General features: G+C 27.5%; 6 protein-coding genes across 6 annotated transcripts; 1 reads left to right on the forward strand and 5 right to left on the reverse strand.

The window, feature by feature from the left end:
• Window positions 1–2,131: 2,131 nt before the first annotated feature.
• Window positions 2,132–4,670, reverse strand: LOC107068957 (uncharacterized). The gene is made up of 3 exons (XM_089169768.1): window positions 3,372–4,670; window positions 2,828–3,035; window positions 2,132–2,574 (listed from the first exon to the last, which is right to left on the reverse strand). Exons 1-3 carry the CDS (start codon window positions 3,728–3,730, stop codon window positions 2,296–2,298), a joined length of 846 nt encoding a protein of 281 aa, XP_089025894.1. The 5' UTR covers window positions 3,731–4,670; the 3' UTR covers window positions 2,132–2,295.
• A 593-nt stretch (window positions 4,671–5,263) lies between these two features.
• On the reverse strand, window positions 5,264–9,992 carry LOC107068956 (odorant receptor 94b). Its single transcript, XM_089179858.1, has 9 exons — window positions 9,525–9,992; window positions 8,574–8,696; window positions 8,353–8,473; window positions 7,498–7,762; window positions 7,273–7,395; window positions 7,103–7,193; window positions 6,324–6,460; window positions 6,124–6,256; window positions 5,264–5,942 (listed from the first exon to the last, which is right to left on the reverse strand). The coding sequence occupies exons 1-9, from the start codon at window positions 9,744–9,746 to the stop codon at window positions 5,892–5,894; spliced, it is 1,266 nt and encodes a 421-aa protein (XP_089035984.1). The 5' UTR covers window positions 9,747–9,992; the 3' UTR covers window positions 5,264–5,891.
• Window positions 9,993–11,735: 1,743 nt separating this feature from the next.
• LOC107068955 (uncharacterized) lies at window positions 11,736–13,006 on the reverse strand. The gene is made up of 2 exons (XM_089179859.1): window positions 12,473–13,006; window positions 11,736–12,388 (listed from the first exon to the last, which is right to left on the reverse strand). Exons 1-2 carry the CDS (start codon window positions 12,715–12,717, stop codon window positions 12,157–12,159), a joined length of 477 nt encoding a protein of 158 aa, XP_089035985.1. The 5' UTR covers window positions 12,718–13,006; the 3' UTR covers window positions 11,736–12,156.
• A 1,164-nt stretch (window positions 13,007–14,170) lies between these two features.
• LOC107069069 (KICSTOR subunit 2) lies at window positions 14,171–16,485 on the forward strand. Its single transcript, XM_015326031.2, has 9 exons — window positions 14,171–14,410; window positions 14,492–14,638; window positions 14,765–14,916; window positions 14,984–15,124; window positions 15,203–15,341; window positions 15,411–15,604; window positions 15,679–15,829; window positions 15,906–16,016; window positions 16,096–16,485. The coding sequence occupies exons 1-9, from the start codon at window positions 14,330–14,332 to the stop codon at window positions 16,264–16,266; spliced, it is 1,287 nt and encodes a 428-aa protein (XP_015181517.1). The 5' UTR covers window positions 14,171–14,329; the 3' UTR covers window positions 16,267–16,485.
• A 72-nt stretch (window positions 16,486–16,557) lies between these two features.
• On the reverse strand, window positions 16,558–18,158 carry LOC107068954 (odorant receptor 13a-like). The gene is made up of 7 exons (XM_015325832.2): window positions 18,019–18,158; window positions 17,674–17,935; window positions 17,466–17,588; window positions 17,258–17,348; window positions 17,044–17,180; window positions 16,794–16,926; window positions 16,558–16,692 (listed from the first exon to the last, which is right to left on the reverse strand). Exons 1-7 carry the CDS (start codon window positions 18,137–18,139, stop codon window positions 16,642–16,644), a joined length of 918 nt encoding a protein of 305 aa, XP_015181318.2. The 5' UTR covers window positions 18,140–18,158; the 3' UTR covers window positions 16,558–16,641.
• Window positions 17,865–19,470, reverse strand: LOC149033319 (uncharacterized). Its single transcript, XM_089169960.1, has 2 exons — window positions 18,512–19,470; window positions 17,865–18,349 (listed from the first exon to the last, which is right to left on the reverse strand). The coding sequence occupies exons 1-2, from the start codon at window positions 18,755–18,757 to the stop codon at window positions 18,185–18,187; spliced, it is 411 nt and encodes a 136-aa protein (XP_089026086.1). The 5' UTR covers window positions 18,758–19,470; the 3' UTR covers window positions 17,865–18,184.
• Between the last annotated feature and the right edge of the window lie 20 nt (window positions 19,471–19,490).

The following is a 19,490-nucleotide window of genomic DNA, read 5'->3' on the forward strand; positions in this document are numbered from 1 at the left end:
TTTTTGATATAGAAAAACATTTGATAAACATTTTCATTTAGATATTTGAAATAATATTGGTTTAACAGAGTATTAAAATTATTTAAAAACAGTTGAAATATAAACGATAGAAAAAAAGGAAATCTCATGTGTCATCTATGTTTGTTAATTTATTTTTTGAATCAAATGGGTGTGGAAAGGTTACGGTCAGAGAAAATCGCATTTATAATCGATTTTCTGTAAGATCCTTTTTCTCGTTTGACCATTTCAAGTAACGCCCAGAAATTCCGCTAACCGCTTCGTTAAATCCGTCCTGCTTGTTTCTCCACCTTTTTTTCATTTTTTCTTTTTTTTTTTCTTTGGTATCCCTTTTTTTCCCTTTTATTTCGAACAATAACGTTGTCACTTCACGAAAAGAAATTCTTCTTCTTTTTCTTCATTTTATTTGATTTTTAATAGCATATAACATGAAATGAAATAACACCTAGAAAGAACAATATTTTAATCAAAATCCTTTACAGTATAGTAGAACGTTTGACACCATGAAAAAGGAAAATAATCGTGCAAATTACTTGACGAACTTCTCAACCCCCATTGTCGTTCACTTTTTTCGCTGTCCGCCCACGACTGTTGAGAAATGATAGATCTGTTTGCCTCCACCTATATTTCTGCTGTCCTAAATTTTTGATTCGAAATTTTCTTCTTTTCATATTTTTTTTTTTTTTACAGAGAAAAAAGATACAAATAGAAAAAGGGTTTGAAATTGCTTTTCCAAATATAATCTCCTTATTGTTTGCAAGCTGTTTTCATCTGAGTGATGATGATATCTTAAACCAATATTATTCGTTTCTCACGATACTTTATTTACAAAATTTCTTACACAATAATAATAATAATTATAATAATAATAATAATAATAATAATGATCTTACATTAATACAATATTTTTTGATGCTTAAAATCTATCGAGAATACTGTTCGGAAAGAAAAACTAATCGTGATGATACACGAAATTATGATTTTGCATAAATACTTCTTTGGTCTGAAGCTGTATATTATTTTCTTAATTTTCTAATTATTTATCTAAAAAAGAAAAGTATTATACTTTGTCATTTGCTTTAAAAAAGTACATTTTAACATAACTATACATATTTATATATATATATTTATCTTACGAACATGGGACGGAATATTTTTTTAAACGAAATTCATAATTTTTATAGATCATTGGACGAAAAAGTAATTACATCGTGTAAAAATGTGATTATTAAATTAATTTTCTATTAATAATTAATCTTTGGACATCATTTCATTAATTACACACATTATTGTATTAATTTAAAATTAAAAATTGTTATACATTTAAGTACACACATGATACGGACCAGATATTACATCAAATATTACTTACAATTAAATATATTTACATTTTTTAAGACATATTAAATTAATGAATTATTATTAATGATAAAAAGGAACATAGTGATACAAGTGAACAAACCAAATCAAAAGTATTAACAAACATTCAATGGCACATTCTTTGTCATACTATTAATTCTCTTTTCATATTGTAACACTACTAATACAATCAGTTTTTTTCTTTTTTGTTATTGTGTGCGCGTTTAATCTATAATATTTATTAAAAACGTAATACTTAAATAATAATATCGTGTTAAATTATCGCATATTATAATCTATTTTTATAATCAGTCATAGCAATTTTAAAATCGCAAATAATGTTGTCATTTTCCAAATTACATATTTATCAAGTAGAATTAATCGAATTAATTAATTGTTATAAGCATAAAAATGTATAAAAAATAAACGCATAAAAATGTACATTATTCACTTATAAATAAACTTTTTGTATAAAAATTTTCTTCATTATCCAATTACTTAAAATTTTTATTTTACAATGAGATAAATGGTTTTGTTATTTTTAAATTTTGTTTTTTGATCACTCACTGTGAGAATACAAAATTGCAATTAATTTTTTCCTTTTCCAAATTACATATTTATCAAGTAGAATTAATAGATTAATTAATTTTTATATGCATAAAAATGTATAAAAAATAAACGCATAAAAATGTACATTATTCACTTATAAATAAACTTTTTGTATAAAAATTTTCTTCATTATCCAATTACCTAAAATTTTATTTTACATTAAGATAAATAGTTTTGTTTTTTGATGACTCACGGTGGGAATACATAATACACATGAAATGTAAGTTTAATGTTAATAACTATTAATACAAATTTTGTAAATTATTAAATTATCAAATATTACAATCTTTCAATGTAGCTCACCTTTTTTTATCTTTTTCCATCATGTTTCTCAAGTAATTCACATAGTGCGGTGATATAAGTTTGAGCCATTTGAAGTGTCTCGAATTTACTTAGCTTATGATCACTGTCTAAACTTGGTACAACCTCGCGTAATTTGTCAAATGCATCATTCAAACCATTCATGCGACGTCTTTCACGCGCATTTGCGGCCAATCTGCGTCTTTTTAAAACACTCGGTGATGGTGGTACGTCGCTAGAACGTCGTCTTCCTCTTCTCGGTTGTGTCGTTGGTGATGATTGATTTTTCTATAATCCCGACACACAAATATTTGTTTTTCAATTAAAAATAATTTAAATAAAATATAAAGGTCAAGCAATGGATGATGGGTGACTCAGCTCAAAAGAAAGAACAGAAACCGTGTGTGCTGTTAATTCTCAGAAAAATGGTAAAAACACACGAAAGTGTTAAAATGAAACAAAAATAATTCTTGTTAGATATTTTTAGATTGAATGAAGCCTGTTGAACACTGAGAATTTGTTAATAACAAATGTTTCGAACCTGTACTGTCGAAGATATCCCATCCCAGCAATTTCTCCGCGACTCGGTGTTCGTACAAAGTGTTTTGTCACTTTCTACAGATTGATATTTGGATTTTTGTACAATATTCTCATAACAATAAGACGTCGAATGATATTCCATTGAATTGTCTTCATACAAAGTCGTCCTAGGTGACATTCCATGATCAATTTGATGTTGACTATCGTATCTGTGAAAATCATTGATATGACGATGATGATGATGATGATGCATTTAAACATTTGAAAATCAGCACATTAAATCGTGCGTGAGATACATTTCTTATTTGGTCAACAGGTGATCAAATTTGTGAACGATTAAAATAACGTGCAAAACAAGATTAGTGCTACGAATAAATGAAAGTGAGAAAAAGTTACCGATTATCGTCGATAAGTTTTCAATTATTCGAAGTTTTGTCCTGTAAAATGTATCGTTAGGAAATAGAAAGAAGAAAAATAGTAAAAGAAACTAACAAGCAACACACACACACACAAGAAAGAGAATCCTTGTAAAGGAACAAACTAACCGTTGTGGTGTAACGGGTGTCATAACACCACAAGGTCCTCTTTCGTATCCCTCCGGTGTCCTCGAATACTCAGCTTCCAAATTTTTAGCATAATCAAGATTTTCAAGTTCTCTTCGTGGGGTTAATTCACCTTTGTAGACATAATTTTCCCCATAGATTGTTTTAACTTGTTCGCAATTTGGTGAATTGTATGGGGAGGGATACAGTGAATCATATGTCCTACCAGTTGATGTCGGATAAGATGACATTAGCATATCCGAGGAACAGGATTGATAATCGCTATGATGGTTAGAAAGTAAAGCCATTATCAGTTGAAATCCTGCACATGCACTGTTTCTTTTTTCCTCAAAAATGATCATCAATATGCCCAGAACATATTCTCGTTCAAAGAGAACGCTTTTCCTTCGTTAACATCGCTTAGCTTGGATTTCACTTTGAAACTTCAATCGAATTTCACTTTCACGATCGAAGTACTCGTATCCTGGCCATATTTTTTTCTTTTTTTTTTTTTTTAATCTTCCTTCCTCTTTCTACTTTCTCACAATGAGAGTTGTGACACACAATATAACTCGTGAAATCTTTTGGATTTCTTTCTTTTCCTTCCGGTATTCTCGAATTCACTTTTATCGAATATAAAGGAGAAAGAAGAAAGGGAAAACCTAAATAAAGAAAGTTTCGTGAAAGAAGAAAAAAGTGATAGAGAGAAAACACGATGAGATCTTCGCGGTGTAAAGGCTCGAGTTTGAGTGTGGCGCGTGCCAGGAGTGTTCTTTGCCGCATCAACATATGGTTCCCACTTGGTTTCGTGCTCATCCTTATAGGTAATACGTGCACCTGGTGGGCCCAGTCCAACTCCTCCTTCGACTCTATCTACCCTCTCCACAATTCTTTCATTTCCCTTCGCGAACTCCTCTTCCTAGAGAGAATGCCACCACACATCCTGCCTGCTTCCTGTTCATGACGTACCTGCGAGAAACTCCATGAAGTTTAAAGAGACACCGTGGACACGTGAAAAAAAAAGGATCATAAATATTTCATAGAAATGTTCGATAAATTGTTAATCACTATTAACAATAAAATATCATTTCAATGTTATAATCAACGATCCAATAAAATTAATACCAATAAAGCAATTGTAGAATTTGTTGTACATGAAATAAATTGAAATACAGTGCCATCTATCGAATACTTACAGAAACCTAGAGATCTAGATAACCTCTAAATAATAAATCCTTAAATTTGCAATAAAAAATACAAAATAATCGATATAAAACTATCCTATATTTTAAGTTGGAACAAATGACATAAAATACAAAAATTTTCATTAAGATTTTTTGAGTAATTTCAGAGTTATTAGTAGACAAATATTGTAACACAGGATTTATATATATATATATATATATATATATGTATAGTTGTTACGGTTCGTTGATAATTTATTACGATAGTTCATTTTTGTTTTTTTTTTAAACAGAAAGGGCCGACGACATAAAGAGAGTAGAATCGATGGAATCGTTCGAGGTAATCCCTTTAAATTCTAAGAAGATACCAAGATAATCTTTTCGTTGGCGGGAAAGTGAATAGACTAAGGAGTTTAAAATGGTGTCGAGTGGAGGGTACAACGGTCGCGTGCTACCAAAGGCATTTGCCTTAAGACAATTAGCGATATCCATCTAAAGACGACGGTTTACCTTGAGGAAAGACCCTCTTCGCAAGGTGCTCTATTTTAAAAGATCTCAGGATAAATGAAGTGTTCTGTAAAAGAGGAAGGAAGGAAGAAAGGAAGGACGGACGAATTCAAATATGGGGGGATTTCACTTAACGGGAATTCGATCATTTTTACTCAAAAATTCACTTCAGATTTTATCAATGTGATTAAGGATTAGGATTTTTCGAAATTTTTGTACTATTATTTCAAATAATAGTAAATAAGGGTACGAGAAAATTGTTTCTCATTTTATTTTTACACCATTTGATTGAAATAATCTTTACGAATTATAAATATACCTAATTCATCGTTAGAAAAATGAATTGGCATTGAAATATATATATATAATGATTAGTTGAAAATGAATTTTCATTGATTCCACTAAAAAATCATGATCATCCTAGAAGGTCGTTTTATTATTGGACCTTTCATCGGAGCTAACTAATTTTCGATCCAATTAGAGCAGAACTTTCCCGTATGATAGATTTCTATTTCCCCTCTTCCTTTTTTGAAATTTCGGCAATCTGTCGTCGATCTTTATAAAAGAATTAGTTAGAGAAGGCAAACATATGGCAGTAAAGGCACGCGTACTATTTTTCCATCGTGACTTCTGCATTGAAAAACTGTAAATAAAATACTAAGTAATTGTAGATACATATGACATTCATAATTATCAATTATATACACTATTTAATATATGATATATCATTTTAAAACTAGAATATGTTTCTTCTTTGAGGTAATTTGTCACTGATCCAACCCCTAATCCATTACTCGAAGATTGAACTAATAATTATGGTCAGTTTTGTTGATCATCGCATTGAACAGAGGACTGTGAAATAGGAGAACGAAGTTCGTACAACCTTAAACATTATACAAAAAAAGAAATTAATTAAATGTAATAATAATAAATAATTATTTTCAACAATGTTTAATGATAATCCGTTGTACGGGATGTGAATATTTTGTTCGAACATTATCGCAGAAAACAAATTGATTATTATATCATTCATTTTCCTATTATTTTTTTTATTTACTTCTTACCGCACTGAAATTCTCCAAATTCAAATGATAAAATTTGCCTGCAGTTAATTGAATGGGTGTTTGACTTCTGAGTATTATTAGATTTAAAATTTTTCTAGTTCTCAATGAAGCACGATACCAATTTCCATTTGCACTGATGATAAAAGTTAAACATCAAATTAAGATCAAAAAATGTATTATTTATAGAGAATAATACTTACGCATATTCGCATACACGTATACTATGATCATATAATTGTTGAGCTGGTAAACTTTCGAACAACAAATGGCAAGTTTGTGCAATGGCGAATGAACCATATCTGAACGCTTCGTCCGGTTTATCCAAATGCATCACAGCCTGATCATAAAGAAAAATATTAATATTTAATATTTAATATTGTTGTAAAAAAATAATTCATTTGTATGATATAGCATATTTGTTGTTGTTTTAAATTAATTCTTTCTCAAGGATTTATCAATTTTTTTTATAACGACATTTTTAATCCGAAATGATTGATCTTTGATTGATGATTGAATCAATATCTTCGATAATGTATTATTTATTATATATTTATTATTAATAAATAATATTTTATTTTATTATAAAATTATATATATTATAATAAAATAATATAGGTATAATATAATTAGTTATATGATATATTATAACTGTATTATTTTATTATAGTATATTAGTTATAATATAGTTATATATAATAATTTTATTATTATAATTAATAATATAATTTATATTTTTTATTAATATAACGATATTATTATTAATATAACTATATTAATATTATATGGATATATATAATACTATATATAATATATAAATTTATTATATTAAGTGAATAATACTATTCATTTAAAGAAAAAAAAACATATAATTATAATAATAATTATTATTAATTAAAGATAATTAACATCACATACGAACACGTATGTACTTGTTGCCATTCGTTCGTAAAAGTTAAAAATAATATTTAACAAATTTTACCTGAAATCCTGTGAAACTAATGCAAACCATGTTAAGTCCAAGTTGTACAAAAAAAGATATTGTATTCGCCGATTCGATCGTTTGAGAGTATCTTAAAAAGAAACAACAAAATGAAACAAGTATTAAACACAAACGTATATTTTAACATTAATTCCTTAATTGATATTAACTGTAAAATATGATTATGTAATACAACGCAATCTCCAACGATTTTGCTAGTTTTATCATTTGCTTTATCTGGATAAACATCGACGTTCATGTCACCGTCCTTGATAACATTTTCCAAACGATTACTGAAAGTATCAAAATTAAAACAAACAAAAATTATATAACCAATTTAAAATTAATTTTTTTCATTTTTTTCTATGTTAAAATCAATATTATATAATATTTACCCTAATATCGTTATGATTCCACAAATATGTTGAACATAAAATACAAACATAGAATCAATTCCAACAACAGCAGCACAAAATCCAATAGTTCCAAAATAAGAATGTATCAATACGAAATAATAATATTTTTCCATGTTAATAAAATATTCCGCATGAAATATCAATGGATATTGTTCCGTATCGTTTCCAGCTAAACCCAAGAATTGTGATGAAAGTGTCATCACTGGAACCATTAAAAATGGCATCATAGATCCGTAAACACATACTAAAAAAAAAAAAAATAAAATTCAACTATTATCTTTAAAATTATATAATATTTCAATGAAATACTTTTATATAATATGTATTTTATATATTGTATAATATTATACGTGGTATACATATTGTTTCTACAAATAGATAAATAAATCTTTGTAAATTATTTCTAAATAATATCTTATTTAATGATGTTATTAATTATTATATTTTATTAAAGTAATTTTAATATAATTTAATAAATTAATAATTATATTTATATTAATATAATACAATTTTAATTGATATTATTAGTTTCATATATTTCCTTTAATAATTATAATAATAATATAATAAATATATTATTATTTATTTTTCAAGCATAATTTATATGTATCTTCTATTATAAAAAAAAATTCTAATAAAAAATTAAAACCCTAATTTTATTTCTTAAAAATAATACATAATATAATACTAATATTTAGAAATATAAATATAAAATAATTAAAAAGAACAAAATGTCGATGTAAATGTTCTTTCCAAAAAATTATTTTAAAAAAATAATAAAAAATACAATTCCAAGATAATGTAAAGAATTATAAGAGATAAATCTGATTGTACCAGCATAACCTTTGCTCAACAACGTTCCAATGGAATAATAATCACGAAGAATACGAATCTCTTCGTCCTTCTTCATGGCCATTCTCCAGTCGTCTTGCATCGTCACCAAAAGCTTTTTCATCTATGAGAAGATATCATTTTATATGACGGTAATATTTAATGGAGAGGTCTAACTTTATCTCTTATACATATATATATATAACCACACTGGTGGTACATACCTTGCCGCTGTTGAAAATAAAGTTAACGATCTTCACGACGATCATCAGGCTGACCAGGAAAGGCGCGAAATTTTCCAAAGCGATATCACTGTCGTAATTCCATGCAGCAATCATACCACCACCCTTAATATACAATATCATAGTCATCATCTTCAATAATACGTCCATTAATGTGTTAATTATTGTACAATTATGACAATGATCGGATACATACATTAAACTCATGTTTAGAAAGTTCATTAAATAACATTTGTTATTGGGAATATTATTTTTTTGAATATATACGTTCTATCTAAATTTATTATTATAATTAAATATCATGATAACATATTATGAACGATTAAGATTTAACTAAACAAGAATTTCTAATTAAATTATTTAGATACAAGTGGGTACATATATGTTTTTGTTTAGAAAAAAAACTTGCATCATCAGGATTCGAAAGAATTGATATAAAGATATGAAAATAATACAATTTGTGCATTATACAATCTGTTCATGAAAAAAATGATGCATTAGTTATGTAAAAATGTGTAAAAGACATTGAATCTCTTTTTAATATTAAATACACGTGTATTCAATATTTTTCAATATTTTGTGCTACTAGGGTATACATTATATTTTCTAGAAAATTATTTTGGTTGCCAAAAATAAAATGAAACAAAGTCATATTAATTACGAAGCTGAAAAATAAAATATCGGTACCATTAAGAACAACATTGTAATGATCAATTAAAGTACATCTTTTGATGTGATAAATTCCCTACATTTTATTATAATATAACACTTACGTTAGTACGAGTAATCGCGTTATATGAAAAAGTCGTAAAATCATTGGTGCGTTATAAGAATTCACGCTGTAATATAACTCGTAAAACATATATACTTAAGCCTACCACATATAAATATATATTATATAATATAATAAATGTATAATCGAATAAGTAATACCTGTAAAACAGCTTGTGCACCAACAAATGGCAAATATATAAATGAAACCAATATCTTCTGCATTTTACTCTGATGTGGCCACTGTCCAACAACTTGCATTAATCTTCTGGTAAATTTCATATAACGAAATTGCGTGTCTTCCATTTCGATGAGTTCGACATCGTACGATTCGTTTGACAAACAAAAATTTCGATTTGACGTTAAGCAATACCGAAAACTCATCGAACATTCTGTTTGAAATGTTACCTAAGCCCTAATAACGAAAGATTTACATGTCTGATGATGGAAATAAGCGAACTATAATTAGGTAGGGTAGCAGCTTGTGAAAAATCGATCGGGTGTTTCATTTCATACTATGATGGCCTAATCGATGCGACTAATAATGGCGAAAATGTCATTCCCTTGATAGACTTTATACATGTGTGTATATTTCTGTATACATATGTGTGTATTTGATGTTTCGAGGTTTTTCGTTTTATGGTCTACATATGAGTAATTAGCTTTGTTCCTTTAAACCCTTTTCGATGCTTTTATCTTCTTCAAACTTGCAATTAGGGAAAATCCATTCTAAAACTTCGTCTTCTTCTTGTTCTTCTGTCTTTCTCTTTCTATTTCACTTTGATATCGATTTTCAACGAAGTCGACTACAAATTCGTGGGTGAAGACAATCAACGAATTTTAGTTAAATCCGAGAACAGTAAGCGAAGTGATTAACATCGTGAGTATAAAATGTAATACTATAGTTTGTAAAATTTATAAATTATATTTGTTTAAGTATATTTGTTTAATATAAAGCAATAATATATTTGTATAATATAAAATTAATTATATATTAAATATATAAAATATATTTATAAAATTAATTTTATATTTAATTAAATTTAATATAAAATTGTAAAGTATATTTTATTTAATATATTTTTTTTTATTATATATTTTATTTTCAAGAAAGATATTCAAGAATAACTTTTGTCTTTAATTAATTTCTTTTAAGAGATGGCATTTGTAAAGATTTAAAAAAACAATTGTATTTTTCTGTCAAAGCTTAATATGCTTATTTATAATCACAAATACTCATACATAGTTAACGATAAGAAAATCATAATTTATTTTATGTATTCATCTACCACAATGATTCAAATTTTTCTTGGATTTATCATAGATTTATAATAATCATTGTACGGTGCGCAAAACCGTGAAAAATGAAAAGGACGTTTTGACAACCTTGAAATTAATCATTTAACAATTAATTATTGATAAGAATGAATACAATTTTTTAATTAATATCTTTTATTCTAAGGGATGTATTAACTGTCTTACCCTAGTAAAATTCTCTAAATTTAAGACGTATAATTTTCCAGCGGTTAATTGAATCGGTTTTACACATCTCATTAGCATGATTCTTAAGTCTGTTCTAGCAGCGAACGATGTTTGGTACCATTTTGCTTTGATACTAAAATATCAAAAAAAGTTAGAAGTAAAACCTACAAAAAAAACAAATTTCGAGAGAATGAGACGAATGCATAGTATCAAAAGTAGAATAATTTATTATATAATATTATTAAAATATTATCTTTAATTTTTTTGTAATTATATTTAATAATTATAAAAATTGGCGCCTGTAGGAATGCAACCCGTCAGACACACTTAAAAATGTTGCTTGCGAGCGCCATCTGTTGGGACGGAATATTTTTCTGTCACAAGTGTTTATACAGGTGTGTATTACGGGTTGCTTCTCTTTCGGGCAGAAAAAATTTCTTCCTAACAGCGCTCGCTAGCAACAATTTCAAATGTGTCTGGAGGGTTGTATGCCTACAGACGTAATATTTTTATAAATAATGATAAAATTTTAACTTTAACTTTGTAATTAATACATTTCGCAGTATTCAGTTGCATACAAAACCACACATGTGCAATGCTTAGTAGCCAGGAGTGGGGACTATGAAGCACCGCATAAAGAGAAGATCGAGAATAGGAAAAACTGTATACTGTATTCTATCTCATTCTCTCGCAGGCTATATCCTATAGATTTATATATGTTTGTCTTTTTTTTCTTATAACTAAAGTAGCCGTTCTTTTCGTTTCATCGAGATTGTTAGTTTTGTTTATCGATACCAATTGCTTTTTCGTCGCATCCATTTTCAAATCATCCAAATTCTAAAGAAGTTTTCACTTCAGAAAAAAAAGACAATACAATAAAACAGCAAAAAAAACGAAATATAGGTCAAGCATTTGCATCAATTTCTTCAATGGTTCTTTTTGGATTATACTATTGAAAATGATCTAATCTAATAATAATACACATGATCATTGTCTTACGCATATTCGCTAATACGATCAGTATGATCCCTTAGTTGCTGTCCTGGCCAACTTTCGAGGAAGACAACAAACGTTAACCCTAACGTAAAACCACCATAACCTAAGGCTACGTCTGGTTCATCCATTTTCATGGCAGCCTAATAAAAAAGTAAGTTAAAATATTTTTTACAAAGAAATGAAACAGATAAGATTATCAAATTAATAGTTACTCAACCTGATATCCTGTAAAACTTATACCAATCATGTTTAACATCAGTTGAAAAAAATGTGAAATCGTACAATTCTCTTCCAATTTATTGGCGTACCTTTTGAGTTATGTAAGAGTAAAAAAAATATAAAAAATATAATTACAAAGTACGATAAGTAGTCTTATCGTAGACTGTATATTTCTAACTAACTGTGATACCGATTTGTATACTAACTGTATAACATGATTATGAAGTTTAATGCATTCTTTCATAGCATAATGAGCTCTATCATCATGAACGTTTGGAGTTAGATCTATTTCTAAATCGTCACCTTCTACGATGTTCTCTAAATAATATCTGCAAGGCAACTGATATTTATTAAGAAAAAAAGAACAATTAAAAATACTATATATGTAAATATTTAAAAACACAAAGCTTTACCCTAAAATTTCACATAATGCACAACCGTGCTGGACGTAAAACAGATTAATCGTATCAATTGCAACGACAATCGTAATATATCCAATAGTACCAAAATAAGATTGTATTAACAAAGGATAATAATAAGTTTCCACATCGACGAAATATTCAACTCGAAATAGCAAGGGTTTGTCATCCGTTGAATTTAAAACTCCCAAAACATTAGCCATATTTATCAACCCTGGTACCATCATAAAAGGTAACATCAAACCATACACAACAGCTATAAATAAAATGATACAATCAAAAATATATTTCTTCTTTTTGTAAGTAAAAATTAATAATTGTTTATAAAGATTTCGAAACCTGAATATGCAAAAGTAGCTTTCTTTCCAACTTCGTAATATCGACAGAGTATGTTACGTTCATAATCGTATTTCACATATAATTTCCAATCGTTTATCATCGTCGTAAATAAATCCTTCATCTATGTCATGATTAATGACATATAATGATTATATATATTTTATATTTATGCATAGGAATTATAATCAATTTGATAATATATCGAACGTACTTGCTCAAAATTATAAGCAAAATTGATATACTTTGCTAAACACATAAAACTTATGATAAAAGGAGCTACACCTTCCATGAAGGCATCAATGTCAACTATAGCACATATTAAACCACCACCCTAAAATTTATATTTAATCTATATACAATAATAATATAACTTATAATATTTGATATACAAACTAAATTATTTGTACGAGCAAAATTTTAATTTCAAATTTTAAACTAGTCAATTGATTGTTTGTAATATATTTAGTATTGAATATATTTACCTGAAGAATTAACTGTACAGCAAGAGTTGGCACGAATAGAGCAGAGACGAGGAACCTTTCTATGTTACTCTGATATGGCCATTGGCCGAGAACGTTCATAAGATATCTGTTGTAACGGATATATTGATACTGAATTTCGTCCATCTCGTCTAGTCTCGGTTTTCTTTGTGGTGGAATACAATGATCAATCGAGTCCAACTTCTTCGTCGAAGCAATTATATGCACGCGTGTAGAGTTCGCTTCATTATGTATTCCCTTTGGATATACTAGCGTAATAGAATGAAATTACGTGCCACCCCATTATAGACAGTATTTACAATTCTCTTAAGGGATGAACAAGGGATGGAAACATTGTATAGGACTTATGATCGCGATCGTTTACATAACAGCCCTTTTTCTCTCGTTTTATACAATAAAATATGTTCATGCAATAATATTCTATGATTTTATCAACATCTTTTAAAAAATATTGCAGTGTCATTATTTCATTCTGTTTGGAAAAGTTTTTCAACTTTAACATCATAAATATAATTTAATTGGTGGTGACTAGTAAAAAGAAATGTTTAAAGTTTATAAAATAAATTGTTTAAAAATTTATCGATAATTTATCTTGTTTTTATTTTTGATAGAAAAAAAGGAATACAATTCTTTTTTTTTTTTTTGAGATATATTACTTTTAAAGACAAAAATGTAATTATCTACTGATATATAGCTCTTACTGTAAATTCTTATTTTAGCTTAAACTTTTTTTAGAAAGTGTATTTTGTTACCGTAAGATGGTAAAGATAGTTATTGGATAATTTACCATAAGTAAAATATTAACTACTGTAGATAAAGTCAAATGTTGTCTTATCTTTACAGAGAAGAGAATAATAAACTGAAAATAACATTTTAGAACTAAGTCTTATTTGTGATGTGATAAATAATGAACATTAAAATGATGGTGTGGATAGATGTCAATATGGAAGAATGAAAAAATACTCTGTATCTCTTTTTTCTTGTTCATAGTTAATGTAAATAATATTAGAAAATGGATCACGAAGAGGAATTTCTTAATAATTTTTTTACTCAGGTTACACAGCTGTGTTGTGATAAGGCAAAAGAATTAGTTGTAAGTAATTTTCATTTATTATTTTACAGTCCTGATGAATACATTTAATGAAAATATACTTATGATATTTTCAATCTTTAGGAAAAAGAGCGAGAATCATGCAGGCAAACACAAATGGGTCCATGGGGAATGTTGTTGATGACTTTACCACAAATAGCATTTACAGAACGTTCTTATGCAGATCTTGGTTTTCTTCATACAAAAAACAAAGGCTTCTTGAGAAAAGATGTATGTACTTTATATAATCTTTTTTAACAAATATTATTCAAATGTATAATATATTTTGTTTCTTGTAACAATATGTCAATAATCAGATTTTTAACAAGACCTTGATGACAAAACACCGTTTTTTAGAATTCTTTAAAAACTGTCTACGAGTCATTAAAGTCAGATCTTAGAAGGTTAGAAGAAATGACAAGAGGAACAAACACCATTGGTGCCATAGTCGCAGAAGTTTCTAGTCAACTTTATCAATTCATTGGGGCAAGGATCCAGTTGATAGATTTGTTAGTACAGTATATTTCTCTATATTCTATTATATTATAAATCTTATTTAGAAATTATATATTTTAGTTATGAAAAAATGTACAGTATGAGTATTAACAGCAAAATAATGAAATATCAAGAATTATTACAATCAATTAATGCAATAGTACAAGCCCACTCTTTGTCTTGTACTCATTTAGCATTAACAGCTATCAAAACAGCTTTGACGTAAGTGCTTCCTAAACTATGTTCTTTATTATATGAAAAAGAACAAATATATAGTTAATTTGAAACTTAAATTATTAGTTTGGAATGTGAAATACTGGTTCAATTAACAGAAGCGCATATAGAGATACAACACTGGAGATTTTTACCTACGCTTATGGCACTTTTTGGTGCCCAAACTCGAATGTCAGCATGGGAAAGAACTTTACAGAGTAAAGAGGTTTGTAATTATATTAAATAGTATATGTACTGTTAATAACACTTATATAATAACTATATATATTTTTAGTCATGGAAACTAGGATTTGGTGCTACATTTCTTAAGGCAAATCAACAGCCCGCATTGTATCAATGGTTAGTAAAATTAAAAAATGCCATATTAGCTAAATGTTCTTTATATTTTCATATGACGCTGAGTCAACAAGCTACTCCAGGAGAAATGAGAAGTATAATGAGTAAACAAAGTGTGGATTATTATCATAAGTAAATTATATTCTTAATGCTTACAAAAATTTATAAGATTAAAATTTGATCTAATATTTGTCCATGCATTTTAGAATTCAAAGTTTTCAACGTAAGCATGATGTGGTAGCTGTTTTAATAGTGTTTGATTCTAGAGGAATGAAGGATTCAGGAGCAGGTTACAGACATTCAGACAGAAAATTTGAAACGTCTGAAGAGTTTTCAATTGTTGTCAGTTGTCCATATGTAAATATAAAATAATTATTTACATTAATTAGAAATGATTAAATATAAAATGTAATCTTCTGATTATATTTTTTAGGCGTTTGTTCATAAACCATTTATCCATTGGGATAATATTCAAAATAAGATAAAAGAACGCTATGCAGAACTTCTCACTATGGATAAAATAATTTATGCTAAAAGCTTAAAGGTTAATAATTGATAATTTATTTTAATAATTTGTAGTTTTTTGGTGTAGTTAATTTATAAATGAAAAATATCTTTTGCAGGATTTATGTACATATGCACTGTATAATATGGATCCCAGAATGACTTTGATAACTATTTATGAGACTGAAAAACAGAGAGATAAAGAAAGACATGTTTCTACATTTATGTCCGATATGAGCACGCAAATAAAATGCAATAAAATTTACGAATCTTTAAAATTAGCTAAATAAGCGAAATTAGAATAAACAATTTCAATTGACAAAATGTACGTAATAATCCGTTTGATTTATATTTAAACTTTGATCATATTTTAATTATTGTTGTAAATATTCTAAAACTAATGAAAAAAGTTAAAAAGAAAGAAAAATAAACGATCAAAATCAGCATACTTTTACAATAAAATGTTAAAATATATTTTTTTTTTAGAAATAATAAATGATTTTAATATATTATTAGCTTTTCTTTATAAGTTATACACAATTTATTTTCCGATGAATAACGAAATGCATTTCATTATAACTTGCAAGATCCAACAAAAATGTTATTGACTAAAAAATTATATAATTCTATAATATTTTTCGTGAATTTAACATAAATTTCAATAATTATTGTACAGAGCGCAAAACCGTGAAATATGAAAAGGACGTTTTGACAACCTTGAAATAAATAACATCGTTTAACAATCCACTATTGACACAAATGAATAAGATTTTAAAATTAATTTCTTTTATCCTACAGGATGTAATAAAAATCTTACCTTACTAAAATTCTCTAAATTTAATACGTATAATTTCCCAGCAGTCAATTGAATTGGTTTTACACATCTCATTAGCATGATTTTTAAGTCTGTTCTAGTAGTGAACGATGATTGGTACCATTTTCCTCTCACACTAAATTAAAAAAGAAATATGGGATAAGTATTTGCATCAATTCCTTCAATATTTTTTTTGTATTATCCTATCAAAAATGGTTTGAACTGATAATAATGCACATGATCACTATCTTACACATATTCACTAATACGATCAGTATGATCCAATAGTTGCTGTCCCGGCCAACTTTCAAGGAAGACAACAAACGTTAAGGTCAACGTAAAACCACCGTAACTTAAAGCTACGTCTGGTTCATCCATTTTCATGGCAGCCTAATAAAAAAGTAAGTTAAAATATTTTTTACAAAGAAATGAAACAGATAAGATTATCAAATTAATAGTTACTCAACCTGATATCCTGTAAAACTTATACCAATCATGTTAAACATTAATTGAAAAAAGTGAGAGATCGTACAATTCTCTTCCAATTTATTGGCGTACCTTTTGAGTTATGTAAGAGTAAAAAAAATATAAAAAATATAATTACAAAGTACGATAAGTAGTCTTATCGTAAACTGTATATTTCTAACTAACTGTGATATCGATTTGTATACTAACTGTATAACATGATTATGAAGTTTAATGCATTCTTTCATAGCATAATGAGCTCTATCATCATGAACGTTTGGAGTTAGATCTATTTCTAAATCGTCACCCTCTACGATGTTCTCTAAATAATATCTGCAAGGCAACTGATATTTATTAAGAAAAAAAAGAACAATTAAAAATACTATATATGTAAATATTTAAAAACACAAAGCTTTACCCTAAAATTTCACATAATGCACAACCGTGCTGGACGTAAAACAGATTAATCGTATCAATTGCAACGACAATCGTAATATATCCAATAGTACCAAAATAAGATTGTATTAACAAAGGATAATAATAAGTTTCCACATCGACGAAATATTCAACTCGAAATAGCAAGGGTTTGTCATCCGTTGAATTCAGAACTCCCAAAACATTAGCCACATTTATTAAACCTGGTACCATCATAAATGGTAACATCAAACCATACACAGTAGCTTTAAACAAAATGATACAATCAAAAATATATTTCTTCTTTTTGTAAGTAAAAAGAAATAATTGTTTATAAAGATTTCGAAACCTGAATATGCAAAAGTAGCTTTCTTTCCAACTTCGTAATATCGACAGAGTATGTTACGTTCGTAATCGTATTTCATATAAAATTTCCAATCGTTTATCATCGTCGTAAATAAATCCTTCATCTATGTCATGATTAATGACATATAATGATTATATATATTTTATATTTATGCATAGGAATTATAATCAATTTGATAATATAACGAACGTACTTGCTCAAAATTATAAGCAAAATTGATATACTTCGCTAAACACATAAAACTTATGATAAAAGGAGCTACACCTTCCATGAAGGCATCAATGTCAACTATAGCACATATTAAACCACCACCCTAAAATTTATATTTAATCTATATACAATAATAATATAACTTATAATATTTGATATATATTTGATATACAAACTAAATTATTTGTACGAGCAAAATTTTAATTTCAAATTTTAAATTAGTCAATTGATTGTTTGTAATATATTTAGAATTGAATATGTTTACTTGAAGAATTAACTGTATAGCAAGAGTTGGCACGAATAGAGCAGAGACGAGGAACCTTTCTATGGTACTCTGATATGGCCATTGGCCGAGAACGTTCATAAGATATCTGTTGTAACGGATATATTGATACTGAATTTCGTCCATCTCGTCTAGTCTCGGTTTTCTTTGTGGTGGAATACAATGATCAATCGAGTCCCACTTCTTCGTCGAAGCAATTATATGCACGCATGTATAGTTCGCTTTCATTATGTATTCCCTTTGGATATACTAGCGTAATAGAATGAAATTACGTGCCACCCTATTATAGACAGTATATACAATTCTCTCAAAGGATGAACAAGGGATGGATGCATAGTATAGGATTTGTGAAAGTGAAAAACAAAAGATTATTCTATGACTGCAAAGATCAATAGATCGTGAGTGGTATTTGTCTAGAATTACAAGAGTATAATAAACATATAAAAGTTATTTAAAAATCAATCCAAACACGTGTATTGGAAAATTAATTTTATCCTGAGAAGTAAAGTAAAATATTTATTAAATTGCAATAATCTTGAAATACTTAGTGATACTTGTATAAGTATAAAAATTATTTAAAAAGGTGCCTTGCAAGTGCGTTGTAATTAATCATTTTCTAAAACAAAGTAAAATTTAAATAATCTTTGATTGTTTCATGTAGTATTTGTAAAAATATAAAAATTATTAAAAAACATTATAATGTAATTAGTTTCTATAGATGAAAAGGATAGAAGGAATCAAGGAAAGGAATAAAAGAAATATGATTTTAATTATGAAGTTACAAGAAACTAATTACAATTATAATGTTTATGGTAAGCGGTCTTTGGCTGGATTTTACTTGTAATGGAATGTATAGCATATTAAAATATGATATACATTATACTGAAAGTAAAATACCATTGCCCGGGTCTAACCACGAGGAGGTAACCGCTTCTTAAGACCCAAGAGAGATGTGCATCCT

Source organism: Polistes dominula, unplaced genomic scaffold, assembly GCF_049000335.1.
Source record: "Polistes dominula isolate Pdom_NZ unplaced genomic scaffold, Pdom_raw_medaka contig_49, whole genome shotgun sequence".
NCBI classification, from domain to species: Eukaryota; Metazoa; Arthropoda; class Insecta; order Hymenoptera; family Vespidae; genus Polistes; species Polistes dominula.